Below are 17,137 nucleotides of genomic sequence, written 5' to 3'. Positions count from 1 at the left end.
ATTGTGGTATCTTCAATCGGAGATGGTCGTGCACAGACTAAAATATGTTAGTCCTATATCCGATAATACCAAATAATTAGCCGACTGGTATCAATTCTTTTATTACGGTAGTCTTATAATAGTTCTTTTCTCTAGCCTTCATCAAACAACTCATCGTTACTAGTACCTTGTCTTACGGACATTTCTTAGTAATGTATATATATATATACGTAGACGTAATCCCACGTCATCTTCCCCGTTATAGATACATTAGATACATGTGATCTGGGGCATGTGAGGTAGACAACTGGGAATACTTTATTAAAGAGCGTATGTGCTTGAAATAGGAGTCTAAAATAATTTTACATATATGAGATCAATGAAAAGGTCTTCTTGCAAAAATGTTCAGCTTCTAGAACACCAGACATGCTCAGAAATAACCCGAAATTATGGTGGCTAATTTCTGCCAGAGTCGTTCTGACGTTCTGGAGCACCCGCCAGAACGGATGACGACGTTTTCTTATTTGACGGGGGCGCCATAACAAAAAAAAAAAAAAAACTACACTGGCAGAAATCAGCCACCATTCAAAAGTCATAAGTCATAATATAAAAGTCAGAAGTCATAGGTCGTAAGTCATAACCACATGTACGTGAAAGCTCAGAAGTGGCCCTCCAAGGTTTCAATGATTCAGTGTACGAGGAGACATGTTAAAACTTATGACATATAAACACCGGAAATCTAAAGCGGAAGTATGATATAGAACATAAGTTATATTTTCTATCATAATACAAAACATAATGTGAGTAAATATCATATGAATTGGACTTAATCACGTTTAAACAATAGAAAAATCAAGGCATGGAAAACTTTATTGAAATCTACATACAGTGTAAGTGTTTATTTTGCTTTTTCAAGTCTGAAATATGTTTCTGGTAGTTTAAAATAGGATCAAAGTTAACGGATAGAGCTTTGTGATTAAAAATAAAACAAAACATGTAAGTGGAGAAAGATAGCAGTTTTAACAATTTTATCATAAGAAATCAGTAGGCCTGTGTGTAAGTATTTGCTATAAAGAAATTAACAATTTCAACTTAATGTTTCTTTGTATCTATTGAAAACTCAAACAGTTATTGATAAGCATTTGTGTACTACGTTCATAGATTATGCACACGAAGTAATCGTTATCAGATATCAACGATTGGTATTTTATCTTAGTATTTATTTGCGATTATATTCTTGTCGCAAGCGAAATAGAACAATATAGATTAAAGTTTCAAAACAAATTCATCGAACCGATACTAACGCGTTTACAATAATTTTTATTTTTTGTTGTTGGATTTAACGTCGCACCGACACATGATATGTCATATGGCGACTTTCCAGCTTTAATGGTGGAGGAAGACCCCAGGTGCCCCTCCGTGCATTATTTCATCACGAGCGGGCACCTGGGTAGAGTTTACAATAATAGTTCACGTATTAAAATGACTTAATCTTATGTGTAGAAAGTATGTAAGCCTGTACAGTTTTGTAAGCGTCTAATAATATATAACACAAAGTGCTTGTGACATCTATGTAAGTCATTCTAAAGGTAATAATTAAGTTAGATGTCTTTTAACAAGGCTTACAGACACTAAAAAGAAACATGGCCCAAAACTGGCAGTCGCATAATGGCGTTTGTTTGTTTTGTTTTGTTTTGCTCTGTAGAGCTATTTTCCTTCTTACTTTCTTTGCATTTTTGCTGAAATTACATGACAGATCTATGCTTGACATGTAGCTAGAATTTTCATAAGGAAGAAATTACATGTCAGAATTTGTCATAGAAACTTAGATTATACATCACCACCACAAGCTGGGGTCTCATTTTTAGCTGATTTTGCAGTTTGTGTGTTTGACTGAAAATATTTTTCTTTTATCAAATATGACGTCCACTTTTTTAAAAATTTTATTAAGCACTGAAAATACACTTAAAAATGTAATCTACAAACATTTTAAGTAGGTCCTGATGTGTGCTGCAGCCACTGGAAATAAGTCAGTTGTATATATGATAAAGAAGACCATCTATTTAATGTGTTGTAACCCATAAGGGAACATTGGTAAAAAATAAAAATTGAAATCTGGCCAGATGAGGGTGGAAAGGGGCTATTTTGATCACACTTTGATAGAAAATGACGGATGTCTTTTAATTTTGCTGTAAATGTGGAAAATAACACAAATATATCACATTTTACTGTTATTTGGTGTAAATGTTTCAAAAACTGCATATTTTAAGCATTAAAATTGCTAATTTGTAGCAGTCAGAGGTAACATTGAACATACTTAACAGTTTAAGTTTGTAATTTGTATGCAGATCAGAGAAGAAAATGACAAAACAGGGTGAAACTAAGCTACAGTTGGGATGAAACCTTAGAGACTGTTGATATCAAGCTAAAATATTCTATTATTTCATGCATTTTGGTTGCTTGTAAATTTCAAATGAGACTGACACAATCTTAGAGAAAACAGTTTTTTATAAGCAAACAGAATGACACAACAAAATGGACTTTTATTCAGCATTAAAAATATTGTCCAAGAAAATGAAGGTACAAACATTTAAAAAGGGTTCTGATGTGTGCTGCAGCCACTGGAAATATGTCAATTTTATTGAATAAAGAAGAACAGCTCACCACAAGGCTTACAATCAGAACCAATGTCATAGATTATTTTATATCTATCTGCAAGCTACGCGTCCAAACCTTTGTTAAAGTTTTGATGCACTTTCTTTTTTATTACTAAAATTATTAATCCTCGTCATCAACCACATTATATGGCACACGGGCCATAAATCTCACACCAATATTTCATGAAATATCTCCCTTTTTACTTAAAATTTCAGGTTTGAGTTATGGTGCACTTTCACTCTTTCTCAGTTATCACTGAATGGATTTTATTCAAACCTAAAACAGCTGTGACTGCTTCAGCTTCCACAGATGTGCCCAATTTCACTACCCAGCATTCAAATTGTCGATCACGCTGTCTCCTGTGACACCTCTTGTTTATAGTCATGTATAAGCAATATGCAAATAAGTATTCATTACCGCTTTTAAATCTAGTTTCTGTTTTTCTTTTGAGTATTTTTTTTCCTTTGAGATTACAAAGTTATTGTTTACTTACAAAGGGGAAGAAAATTCGATACTCTCTTGTTGTCGCGTCATGCACTTCCTCTCATTGTCATCTGTCAAATAAAGATCAAGTCAGAAATTGCCCCCTTACGTTATCTCAGTTTGTATTAAGTTATGATGGGGGTTTAAGATATGGAACGATCATGACCTTTAGGAGCCGCTGGACATACGGACAAAAGAATCGAAAGAATACCTAAATACTTTAATATTAACACCACTAGGGGACATTGTGCGCCCGGATAAGTATATGTTGGGTTTTCCTTACTTTCCAAATCGGAAATTTGATGCTAGATATAGTAATAGTTTCATTTTTTACTTCTTTTTTTTTCAACCGGGATTCCGGGAAATAAGAAGATACGTGGTGCTATTAAATGAAATACACTACACTATTTTGAACCTGAGAGTTTTTTTTCCATTGTTTTGAAAAGCACGCGTAGACAGTATGTGAGTAGCCTGGCTCCCTGGCTGCATGGTTATTTTTATGAGCAAACAAGTAAATTGTAGCCTCTAATATAACACATTTTTATCTGATGGCTACCTATGTTCGGAGCCAGGGGTAATAAAATATTTTAAGTGTGATGGATGGATAGATGGATGGACTAGTACATACAGTTGATAAGAAGTAATACATATCAAAGTGAACAGAGTGCACAAATGCAAGTATAAAATGAATCAAAACAGGCAAAGTTATATGTAGTATATTTTCATAATGAGCAGACAATAGTAATCGTTATGATATTACTCATTTATTAATCAATGTTTACAACAAATATGATAATGGACTACTGAACACAAGTACTTCAATTTAATGGATTGTTATAGGGGAAAGCCTGAAATGCATCATAACTTAATTAAACAATGTTAAATATGTAGAAATATAACATTATGCACAGCACAAAGTTTAGATATTATTAATTGAGTATCAACTTCAGTAAAGTATACCATTTAAACAATCTTTTTCCGTGATACGATCTCAAGTACAGATAATATCTTTAACTTCATACAGAGTATAAATGCATCGCGATCGATATTAGGCCGGTGTAACATTAAATATTGACCCCGTTGAAAATAGACCCCATGAATTAACATTGAATTTTGATCAAAAGGTCATTTTCAACGTTGAGAATTGACCCCACCAATATTTCAACATTAAATTTTGATCAGTGGGGTCAATTTTCAACGGGATCAATATTTAATGTTACAGCGGCATATATATGTATATATCTTTTATTATTCACACCGTTCAAGAGCATTTCAGAAATTTCGACTGCCTGGTATGGTACGATCTGAACACGTTGAGGGTGAGTTTCGCGTCCTGAGAGGCTATATTTGTATGTAAAGAACATTTTATCATGCTAATATGGTGGCTGATTTGTGCCATTTCATTATTTTGTCCTGTCATAGCGACACGACAAACGTCTTTAAGCCGCCCCTCCACCTCCGCACGTTGCTTTGGCAGCCCAACAAACGTCGCCCCGCCGAATGTCTCCCCGATTAACGTCGCCCCGCCGAATGTCGTCCCGCCAAAACGTCGCCTCGCCGAATGTCGCCCCGCCGAACGTCGCCTCACCGTGTGTCGCCCCGCCAAACGTCGCCATGCCAAACGTCTTCTTGCCAAATGTCGCTCTGCGAATGTTTCCCCTCCTGATATTAGGGCTCAGGCTTTGCATAATTAAGGAAGTAAAAATGAATTTCTTTACAAGACTTAGTGTTAAAATAACTGTTCGGATAAGATCTGATATGACCATTGCCCAACCCCCTCAGCCAAGTGTAACATTGACATTTCAGATAGGGATATGAAGTTTGCTCACAAGAGTTCACCACATCGACGCAAGCAATGTATGACAAAGTTATAATCTAGACAAAAATTAAACGGTCGGACGGACGGACGGCAGGTGCGTGCACGCACGCATAATTACCTCTATCGTTCTGTATTTCATGAAAAGTTTACAATTTAAATGTGCACTGATTGAATGAAGGTTTTGGGTTTGGGATGCGGGTGAGGGGATTTTGGTAAGAGTGAGTAATTTTCTCTTGTAGCACTTCATTAGAGACTAAAAATGTTATCATGTTCCAGGTGTTATAGGCAGGTCATAGTTAAACGTATGGTCAAACTAAATCCAACATGAGATATTAAGCATGGAATAGTTAGAGTTACACGAGATAACACACAGAAAAAAAGTCCTCAAAAATATCACTACAGGATACGGAGATATCACATTATATTAATTAGGGAAAAAAATCATGCACCGTGTGCTATGTTTTCCCTACTTCCGGCAACAAACATTGGAGCTTTATGTCAAATTGTGTGGAACACCACTCCTGGTTATTGTTGAGTGAATCGTGCATGGTAAGTAAAAGAATTTACTGATTGAAGTATGTCAAACAGTCTTTACTTGGTAAATGCAACATTAAATAATATAGTTATCAAGGCTGATTGATTTTCATGGGTTTCCGCGAAGTTCGCTACGACAATGTTTTATTCAAAACATGTATTGATACACAGACCGATATGAAATGTAAGTGTTAGTATTGGCATTGGCAACGATTGCTTATTCTAAAAATGGTCTAGTAAAGTTTGATCAGCCACATGGATTATGCATGGAAAATAAATATACGGAAGCGTGTTTGTGTCATAAAAAAGATCTTTAAAAAATAAATCGTAAAAATGTATTTAAATATATCCATTTTGTATATATAAGTAGTAAAGGCATATTTCTTTCAAAAATACTGTCAATTTATTTTAAATACCATTGTTATGTATAGGATCATTTTTGTTATTTTGAGATCAAAATTCATGATTGTGTTACGCTGTCTGTGGCATGAATGCTACTAGAAGAAACAAGTTTTTTTTTTACTGTTGAAAGTGTTGCTAGTGTTGCTTTACTATTTATCTGGCGCTTACTGGATTTATCATGAGGTAAAGACCTTGTTATTTGGATTTGTAACATTTGCTTTTTACAAGAGTGTTTAGATGCTTTAATACCAGTGCATATAATTTCCTGATACATCTTACAATTCAACAGTTACGTTTCCATTTTCAGTGCTGAGGTGAAGTGTGTTATTTGCGACATGAATGACTTACGTAAAATAGCAACATTGGGTAAAATTATTTTCATGCATTTTAGTAGTTTATGCAATTTCCTGGCATATCTAGCGTTGTATATTTATTTAAACATTGAAAAGAATGGAAGCAGAAGAACGCAATCGCCCATTAATTATTAACAATTTAATTTTAATATTCAATTGTGTAGTGTATCTGTATTGAAAGAAGGGTATTTTAATTCACCGTCTTTATTTCTCTGTATCAAAACATTACACTGAATACTTGTATGTCATTGTATCTCCTTTGTTATCCAAACATCTCTGAAATATGTACAAAAAAGACTGAATTATAAAAGGGACCATAATGAGTCTATTTGTGTTAACTCTTTTATAACTATAGATTGTCATTGGTCACTATATATATAAAAATCAATTGACCTTTACATTCATTGTTCTTTTTTATAAAATTGCAGGCGAACAATATATGTTACACCATTGAACATTGTCCACTGTGAGTGCAGAAAAAAAATACAGCAACCCAAATCTGCTTCGAGCTGCAAAAGGTACCTCTAACGTAGCTAAACGGACTGCTCATCTGACTTTTCTTTTCATCTGAAATGTCTGTTCTGTGGTACAGGTGCCAAACCAAGTGACAAAAAAATGCATATGATGTTTTTATAGTTAACAATAACAGATCTTTGTAAAAGCAGAAATGATGTATGGGAAAGTGAAATTTTCTGTAGGCTTGAGACCGTACATGATCTAACAGCAGTTGGTGCAAGATATCATCAAAATTGTATCACGAATTTCAGAACAGAATGTCAAGTTACGATTCAACATCAAACACCTCAAAATAACGTAAAACGTAGATAAGGTAGACCAACAAAAGAATCATCTGAAGAGGCATTTTTGAAAACCATGTATTATTTTGAAAACACTGAAAGGGAACAAAAACTGTATGATATCTAGTAAAGAAATTATTAAATGATAAATATTTTAGATCCCAGGAAAAAGTTTTTGTAAATAAACACTGTTCACATGATGTCATTGAAACAGCTGGTAATAAATCATTCGTACGTTTGTACAAAGGTAAAACAAATGAAACATTAAACACTTTAAGGTACAGAAAATTTACTACGAAGGCAACAACAAGCACATCGGTGATGAAGATACAGACCCTACCTCCAACTGAGGCAGATGCAAAGTTTCATAGTTTTAGAGTGCACTGCCATTTAAGTACAGAAATAGATTGGAAGGAAACCAAACCCTCTTAACTGGGGATGGTACAAACGTGGTGATAAACTTGTTCCTTGGCACAGGTTGCTCTAATGTGTTGGTTGTAGATGTTATAGAAATAGAATCGGAACATTTACTTAACTGGCGTTCATAATCTTGAGCGAGCAATGAAAACATTTTCCAACTCCTGAATAGGCAGTTAACATGCTTTAAAGAACCATCATGTCTTATTTCTAAGGACAGCAACTTCATAATAGAGCTAGATTACAGTATATCGCAGAGTTGTGTCCTCGCATTGCTTTTATTTTTGTACATTACGACGTTGTGTACATTTGCTGTTAGCTGAAAATTTTAACATTTTACTGTAGTAACCTTTTCTATATTTACTGTAGTACAGACACTGTTGATCTGGGATTCTTTTCCTTAATGTTTCTTTTAATATACTGTTGTAAATATCATAACATTTGTAACATTTAGTACGATTTTCAAGGAAGTACTTTAAACATACTGCACGTACATTTTGTTGATGGGTGGGGTAAATCTATGGTGTAAATTGATGAATTTATTTGAAATATGTCACCTAATAGTTCAGTATCAGCTTTAATTTATATGATATTTGATATAATTAGTGCCCCTGATTGAAGAAATAAACCAACGTATAGGTGTAAGCGAATGTATATTACCTAATGAATGAACCTCTTGATTCGTCTTAATCAAGAATTTTAATAAGGGTGCCCTTCATAATCTCATTTTTTTTTACATTTTCAAATGGGAATTTTTTTAGGACTTTTTTTTTCTAAAATGCTCTAATATCTAAAGATTATAAAACAATAAAGATATTTCATGTTGGAATTAGTTTAACCTTTTGACATAATCTGTGGTAATATGACCGACCTATTAATTACTAAATCTTACATTCCGGACGGCGAAAATACGACGTTAGGCGGGGCGACATTCGGCGGGGGTAACGTTTGGCGGGTCGACATTTGTCGTCGTGTCGTTACGACAAAATGAAATAACAAATTGACACAAATCGTATGTTTATCATGAAATGGATGCTATATAAATCTAGTATAACAAGTGAAAGAAGTATTGTCAGGCAATATAAAGTCCCATTCTGGTTAGGAGACTATCCTTTGGAACATCTGTGAAAATCCAATGTCAATATTGAGTATACATAGTAGATCATTTCTACTGACAATATATCTGAATACTGACAATATACCTGAATACATATGAATTTACTATAAACGTCCACATGCTTCTTAAAAACTTGTTCACTCGTTTTTTTTTAATTCGTGTATTATTGGCTAGTGATCATAAAATACCGGTGCATATACAGCATTATAAATTCTCGAATTTCGCTAATGTCATAAAACTAGTCGGTACACGGAGGATTTCCTGGCTCTGCAACATTGTTGTTTTCGAGTGAAAACAGAAAATTGGGTTTTCGCGAGAGCTGATCTGTATACCAAAGGAATGAGCGCAGGAGCCATCTAGTCGCTATTTTTGTGAACTGGGTATGAAACACTATATTTTTGGTTCATGTGGTGAAGAAAAACTAGTTTTAGTATAAAAAGTATGAGCCGTATTACCCTAATTACAGATCGCAGCGGAACAACTATGTGGTAAACGTGACATTAACATTTCTCTAAGATAATAAATTCCCTACATTTATCTTCATTTTATATCAATTTTAAAATAATTCTTTTTCAAAATAAAGTAAACTGTTTTAATCTTAACTGGGCATGGCTATGCGTGGTGACAATGTGAAAACTGAGCATTTCATACAGAATATTTCAAACGTCATTCAACTGGTTATTTATGATGATTACAGAAATAAGAATTTTCAGTTTCCTATAAATAAGTCATTGTTGTGAAAAATGAATAAATGCTTGAATCGCTAGCCCCTTAGATACGTTCGGGTATAAAAACTAACATGAGGTGTCGAAAGTCAGTCAAAACAGAAATGGTCCATCCATGTAGACATGATGCAAAAACTTAGACCCAGATGTAGTTTGTACGGGCCTAAAACGGATTTGGGTCCTTTCAGCATAAAAGCGTATTTTATTGTACATTCAATAACCCTTCATAATTGTTCATTTATACAAACTCGCATACTTACAGGAACTGAAAGCGAAACAGAGAAATAATGGATTCAGCTTTTATGCTTGTCGTCATATGGTTGATTACTGGAACGAAATTTGGTAATTATCATTTCTTTTTTTATATTAAACTATTGCAAATTTTACGATTTAAGGATACACATTTTGCTAGCTCAAATGAGAAACCTAAAATAAAAACATTCTCAACGCTTTTCAAATATCTTGTCTGGAAAATACTACTTTTGTCTTGATATTTAGAATTGCTTTCAATGAACTGTCTGTAACACAAAACAAATTACACTAGTTTTATTGAGCTGCGTAAACACTGTGAATAGCAAAGATCATAAAACTTATCATCAATATTGGCGTAATGTTATAATCATTTATACGAAAACTGAGTAATAATAAATGATGTAAATTATGACAGTTGCATTGTGTATGTTTATATATAGTATCAATAATAACTAACCCAATACCAAAACAAAGTCAAGCCTTTCTTATGTATCACTGTAATTATCTTGATATTTATTATAACATATGTAAACTTCTGATTTTTCAGTTGCAGGCTTATCTTTTACTTTGTCAGCATCGCGAGTAAAATTAGGAACTACAGGAACTCTGAGCATGACATGTGATGTTACAGAAATAGATGCAGCTGTGATATACAACATTCAAATACGGCGAGAAACAGACCCAGGATCAAACTACACATGGGAAACCCTTGCTGAAATTGAAGCAGGTTTAAAAGAAGTTCCAGTTTTAGATAAAGACATTGTAAATGACAAGGGCTTTGTTGCTGGTGGTGTATTTGATAAAGGTACTCCAATTAACACTTATTTAATATTAGATATGAATAAAGAGAAACTGACATATAGTGACGCCAGAGACTATAGATGTGAGCTGACCTATAAAAGTAACATTACTGGTAGCGTTGCCTCTGTTCAAAGAAACGCCAGCCTTTCAATTGTAGGTAAGTTTGTTTGTTCGACTCACGATGCAGTAGTGTAGTTTTGTTTGCACTCACAAGAAACGGTCATTTTATGAACGTTTCAAACGTTTGGAGTAAGGATATTATTTAACCACTGTATAAATATATAGGCGGTGTCCTTAATTTAGATAGCAATAGAGGAATTACAATATTAATTTTTTTTTTTTTTTTTAAGATTAACTTCCCTTAGTTGTTACTATAAATAACTTATATTGTAACTTTTTTCATAACTGACCGTAGGGAAAAACCACGACCACTTTTCTGTGGTACAACATAGATGTTACGTTCCAATTTTAGGTGTATTTTAAGGTATCTCTACCTGGTAAGGAGTTTTTTTGTGGACTTAGAAAAACAAAAGACTTACAATGATTACTAAACAACCACAAAATTAAAATTCCATTTGCAAATACAGGTGCTAGAGTACAGAAATTTGCTGTGACGGGCGTATATTGTGACATTCTGGCACTCTTGTTTTAAGTTTAATTTCCCTTTGTTGTTACTATAAATAACTTATATGATAACATTTTTATAATCAGCCAAACAATTCAATATGAAAATTATGTCATTGTAGGAAAAGTACACACGTCATTATGTGGGGTTTTATATAATTATGCACATTTTAAAGTGTGTTGTTATAACATATTGTATATATAGCACAACATTGTTCATTATGTTATACTGCAGTAGAGAAAATTCTAACATTCCTATACATTTTTTATGACATTCGTTAGTTTCCTTATTTCCTGATCTGTTCATTTCATTTCTCTGACCACCCCCATCCACAATTTATAGGTGTATAAACTGATTTTTTTTACGTAAAACATGTTCAATGGCGTTTTACAAACACATAAAAAATTACGTCTAATCATTAAGACATTCTAAAGATGTGTGAAATAAATGAGCATAAATATCATTGTGAAGAAACTATTTAGTAAGTTTTAAACAAAAGACCAGGCATCGGATAAAATTAATAAAATATTAGAATATTAAGATACAGTAAGATAGCTGTTTTGTTAGTACGTAAGTAGAAGTGAGTTATTTTGACATGTCCATAAGTTATTACAAACAACGGTATTTTTGTATTTGTGACATGTTACCACAATATCTGAAAAAAAATTGCAGTCGCTGTCTCTAAAATAGTGCAAAGTAATTTCCAAAATAACGAGTTTTCAACTTATTTTTGAACACATCTAATGTGTCTGAGTTCCTGATTTCGAGAGGCAATTCATTCCAGAGTTTAGGTCCAACAGTACCAAAACTTCTGTCGCTGAATGTTTTTCACTTGTTGAAAGGAACAATGAAACACCCAGTACGGAATTTGAAGAACGCAAGTTCCTTGTCTGTGTTTGTTTTGAGAGAATTCTGAAAGATATTCCGGAGAATTTCCAGCTGAACAATTATACATGTAGGTGAGCATTTTGAATGCGATTCTGGCTTTGATGGGTAACCAGTGAAGATCATAGAGCGCTTGTTTGGAACTGTCATATTTTCTACGATTGAGGACAAGTTTTGCACACATGCTCTGAATTCGTTGCATTTTGTTTACCTCGCTTTGAACAATACCATACAGAATGACACTGCAATAATCTAAATGGGATATCACCAATGACAGCACAAGAGTTTCGGCAGCCTCTTCGGTAAGATATTTCCGGATACATTTTATTCTGAAGTAGTTGAGCATTGCTGTTCTACACTTTCGTTTTACATGCTCTTTTAGATTCAAGTTCTCATCCAGGTGTGCACCTTGATATCGAATAAAGCTCACTGATTTCACTTCATCACCTACAATGCATATTTTATCAGTTGCACACTTAGAGAGATGTTGCCTACTACCATTCATATTACTATTCATTCTTCGAACTCATGTGTTCTCAGACATTGTAAGTTTCACGAAGAATCATCTTATATACATTCATAATATATATATATTATTCCCTACATATCTTTTTATATATTTGTTTACTTACTTTACTTAGTGGCGTTGCTTTCGTGTTATTCTCTTTGTTTCTAGTTAGTTCTTTTTTCTTTCTAATTCATTTTATCTTCCTTCATGACTTATCAAAATGTGTAATAGCCTTGCAATGTTGGCATTTTTATATCACGTGTTATTTTGTCTTTAGTCTATATCTGTTATTACATATGTGACATAATAACAATATTATTGCCATAAATGTTATCCATTGCTTTCCCGTACTGTTCTAACACATGAGATTTTAGGGTTTTGGTGCGCGGATTACAAATAACATTTATTCTTTCACCATTTGTACAGAATTGATTCATATGTTAATATCTCTTCATTGTACTACATACTGTTTATGCCACTAAGAATTAATTTTTTCATGGTGCATTTTTAAATTATAATGTTAAAGGACCATATTTTAGACTGGCTATAGCCAAATATGTTAATATCCTCTTTAAATAAAGTTATAGTTTTCATTATTATTATTATTATTACTTTTTGCGATATGTGTAATACATTTTTTTGCTAACGGACAGATGGTCGGGCAAACAGACAAAGCCATATCTATACCCCACGGCATAGAATGTTTTATTTTTGTTACACACATTTTCTCCTTACCTCAAACATATCATTATCAAATTATGTTGAGATAGTTCCCGTGAACACCGATCGTCCTAGGCGTTATTCAAATATGGGAAAGCCGACAGCTGGTGATATTCAGATAATATATTATGTTACCTGTTTGAAACAATACAGTGGCAGTTAAGAAGTTCGATATATACTCGTGCATTATTAAATATGGTGAAACAATAGATTATAAAGATACTATTTACTGTTTTAGACTGACACGTCATTGTAGGAAAGGTACACACGTTCAGCCATACAGATTATAAATAATATAATCTGAAAAGTAGGCTAAATGAGTTGAAATCAATGATCTCGAAGGACCAGAAAATATAACAACACTGGGATGAAGTCGGGGCAACGTTTTACGGCCGCCACACAGCACGTAACACCCGCTGTTGTGAAGTAAATATAATCTGAAAAGTAGATCCCTCGGAAGCACCGAGAACGAGCCAAAATTGCAGACTCGGTTTGATTGAGTCTGTTCATAAGCAGTAATGGAAAATGCAACACTGCCCACGCCGCCTTTCACCGGCTTAAGCAGTATTCAATCTTCAAATCTAAATGAGCTGAAATCAATGATCCCGAAAGACCAGAAAATATAACAACACTGAGATGAAGTCGGGGCGACGTTTTACAGCCGCCACACAGCACTTAACATCCGCTGTTGTGAAGTAAGTGTACTCTGAAAAGTAGACCACTCCGAATCACCGAAAACAAGCCAAACAGTGAAAATTGCAGACTCGGTTTGATTGAGTCTATTCATGAACAGAAATGGAAAATGAAACACTGCCCATGCCGCCTAGCATCGGCTTAAGCAGTATTCAATCTTCAACTCTAAATGAGTTGAAATCAATGATCTCGAACGACCAAAAAACATAACAACACCGAGATGAAGTTGGGGCGACGTTTTACGGCCGCCACACAGCACTAAACACCCGCTGTTGTGAAGTAAATATAATCTGAAAAGTAGATTTCTCGGAAGCACCGAGAACAAGGCAAACAGTGAAAATTGCAGACTCGGTTTGACTGAGTCTGTTCATGAGCAGTAATGGACAATGCAACACTGCCCACGCCGCCTAGCATCGGCTTAAGCAGTATTCAATCTTCAAATCTAAATGAGTTGAAATCAATGATCCCGAAGGACCAGAAAATATAACAACACTGAGATGAAGTCGGGGCAACTTTTTACGGCCGCCACACAGCACGTAACACCCGCGTTGTGAAGTAAATGTAATCTGAAAAGTAGACTCCTTGGAAGCACCGAACACAAGGCAAACAGTGTAAATTGCAGACTCAAATGCCACGAATCCAAAATGAGTAATGATAGAGTAATAATCTGCATCATATCCTAACGTTTTGAGAATGAGACAGCGATCCAGGAAATCGCTAAATAAATTCTGCGCGACTAGATCTATTATACACAGTGGAGTTGCTTTCTATATCTACAGTATGAAGTTAAGTTATTGATCACGCTACACATATATATCAGAACTTACGTAATAGGCTGATTCAGCACACACGCTATTAGTGCAGAGTGAGGTATAGGTTCGTGTCGTTGTTATATACAATAAAACTTTATGTGAAGTGAATAGTATTTCTCAGATTTGGAATTAAGCTGACTAGCAGAGACTGGGTTCCAGGATCTGGCATAATCTACCAGAGTTTGCCGAGAGATGTACATGTACTAGCTGTTATATTCTAGAACAGAGATAATTGCAGGTAAATATTGCATATATCATGGTTTTGTTTTCACTAGCAGTTACTACATGGAGTGTATAAATCATTCAGATTTTCGAGTTTATCCTGTTGACGTGTTCTGTCGTTACCTGCTTTGAGTGATGAGTAGGTTTCATGAAATGCTTTACGCACTTATTTGTGTTTTTGATAATGTGAGTACTACTCACTGAACCGCACATGTTAACTGGTTGCGGACAAAACTGTTTGTAGCAAACAAAACGATTCTCCGATATTTTTGTTTGGGTCTGTATTGGGGTAAGTACTTTCGATTCAACAATAAATCGGTGCCAGATATGTGAAAGGTCTTCCTATTTATAAAAAGTAGCACGAACGGAGAACATGTCATGTGTATCCCGTTTAAAATTAAGACACACGTTATGGCGAGTTAAAAGTGTGTTTTTGTTGAGACGATGTAAAAAAAAATCAACATTTATCGCTGTATAATTAACTCATTTTCCAACTGTTAATCACAACACTGCAAATTGAAAGTGCCGCTTACAGAAAGTGACTACGGCACTGCAAGTGTCCACAACACTGCAAGTGCTTCTTACTGAACATTGACCACAATATTGTAAGTGCTACTTACTGAACAGTGACCACAACACTGCAAGTGCTACTTACTGAACAGTGACTGCAAGTGCTACTTACTGAACAGTGACCACAACACTGCAAGTGCTTCTTACTGAACAGTGACCACAACACTGCAAGTGCTACTTACTGAACAGTGACCACAACACAGCAAGTGCTACTTACTGAACAGTGACCACAACACTACAAGTGCTACTTACTGAACAGTGACCACAACACAGCAAGTACTACTTACTGAACAGTGACCACAACACTGCAAGTAATACTTACTGAACAGTGACCACAACACAGCAAGTACTACTTACTGAACAGTGACCACAACACAGCAAGTGCTACGTACTGAACAGTGACCACAACACTGCAAGTACTACTTACTGAACAGTGACCACAACACTGCAAGTGCTACTTACTGAACAGTGACCACAACACTGTGCCCATATTGCTGCAAGTGCTTTTTACTGAAGAGTGACCACAGCATCTAAGTGCTGCTTACTGAACAATATCAACAACACTACAACACTGCAAGTACTACTTACTGAACAATGGCCACATAACTGCAAGTTTTACATACTGAAGAGTGACCACAATACTGCAGGTGCTACTTATTTAAAAGTGACCACAACACTGCAAGTGTTGCTTACTGTGCATTGACCACAATACTGCAAGTGATGCTTACTTAACAGTGACTACAGCACCGCAAGTGATGCTTACTGAACAATGTCGACAGCACTGCAAGTGCTGCCTACTCAACAATGTTCACAACACATTGTTTTGAATAACCCCCATTGAAGCGAAACTTTAAATATGTTCTTGCTTTGTCAATAATCAGGTTAAACAGTAAACACCGTGAACAGTCATGTCCTTATCAGATACTCAATTTTATCAATATTGACGCTGGATTTATACACAACGTCGTCCATTTTGTGATGAATTCTTTAAATGTGCATTTGTTTTCAAATTTGATACGAGAATAAAAGGTATGTATTATGGACTTCATTTTGCCTCTTCTTTCTTCTGTATAAAATGTGTAAATATTTATGTGTTCATTTAAAAGCAACATTTTGGATTTAAACCATTAACATGATACCTTAGGTGCTTTTAATTCTCCCGATAGATATAATTTTGAATGATATATATTTAAATTTTATTTAAGAATATGACGGACAAAAAAGGTTTATTTTGCACTTAATTAGAAGACAAAAAATAACGCAAAGGCGAAGTTGTTGTTGTTGAAAACGATACACCTGTACAATGCCACGCGCATATGCGATATCATTATCAAAAGATTAAACCTAATGATTTGAAAATTGAAAGATCCATAAGGCTTTAAATTTTATGTTAGAAACAGATGAAACTAGAGCTATCACAAAAGGTGATGAATCACCCTTGTTATCCGGATAATACGAAATGATGTGATAATTCCAAAATGCTACAAACCTGAGGATATGTTAAACTTGGTATGGACATTGTTTTTGTCAATATATTCTTATTACTCATTCTGAGTGTTTGAAGTATTATAACTGATTCAACATGGTTTAGAAGCTGTACCATTTGCACTAAACAATTTGAATATGGGACATATTGTTCAGTATAGAGAGTCCCAAACAATGTGAACATTTTGCTTTTGAGAATGAGTTTGGCGATTCAAAGCGTTGTCAACCTCATTTAATGGACTTTCGGTAATGAATATTATTTTGTATTATTCAGTTATTG

At 34.5% G+C, this 17,137-nt stretch overlaps 2 protein-coding genes across 5 annotated transcripts in view; both read left to right on the top strand.

Annotated features, from left to right (window-relative positions):
• The first annotated feature begins 674 nt into the window (after positions 1 to 674).
• The window catches only part of LOC123561737 (uncharacterized), a 348,910-nt gene continuing 332,447 nt past the window's right edge, over positions 675 to 17,137 (top strand). The window contains exons 1-5 of one of the 4 annotated variants that reach the window (XM_053552959.1): positions 675 to 869; positions 6,183 to 6,241; positions 6,657 to 6,746; positions 9,547 to 9,626; positions 10,084 to 10,494. In XM_053552959.1, the coding sequence (XP_053408934.1) occupies positions 9,572 to 9,626; positions 10,084 to 10,494 (466 nt within the window). In that variant the 5' untranslated portion in view covers positions 675 to 869; positions 6,183 to 6,241; positions 6,657 to 6,746; positions 9,547 to 9,571. The other 3 variants (XM_053552960.1, XM_053552957.1, XM_053552961.1) reach the window with 3 other exon arrangements.
• LOC123560758 (uncharacterized) overlaps positions 10,677 to 17,137 on the top strand; it is a 73,726-nt gene continuing 67,265 nt past the window's right edge. Inside the window, exon 1 of the mRNA XM_053552952.1 lies at positions 10,677 to 14,818. The gene's annotated coding sequence lies outside the window, so the exon portion shown is untranslated. The remainder of the gene's footprint in view (positions 14,819 to 17,137) is intronic.

Source organism: Mercenaria mercenaria, chromosome 10, assembly GCF_021730395.1.
Source record: "Mercenaria mercenaria strain notata chromosome 10, MADL_Memer_1, whole genome shotgun sequence".
Lineage (NCBI taxonomy): Eukaryota > Metazoa > Mollusca > Bivalvia > Venerida > Veneridae > Mercenaria > Mercenaria mercenaria.
Note: the sequence above shows the minus strand (reverse complement) of the source record. Positions and strands in the feature narration are given on the sequence as shown.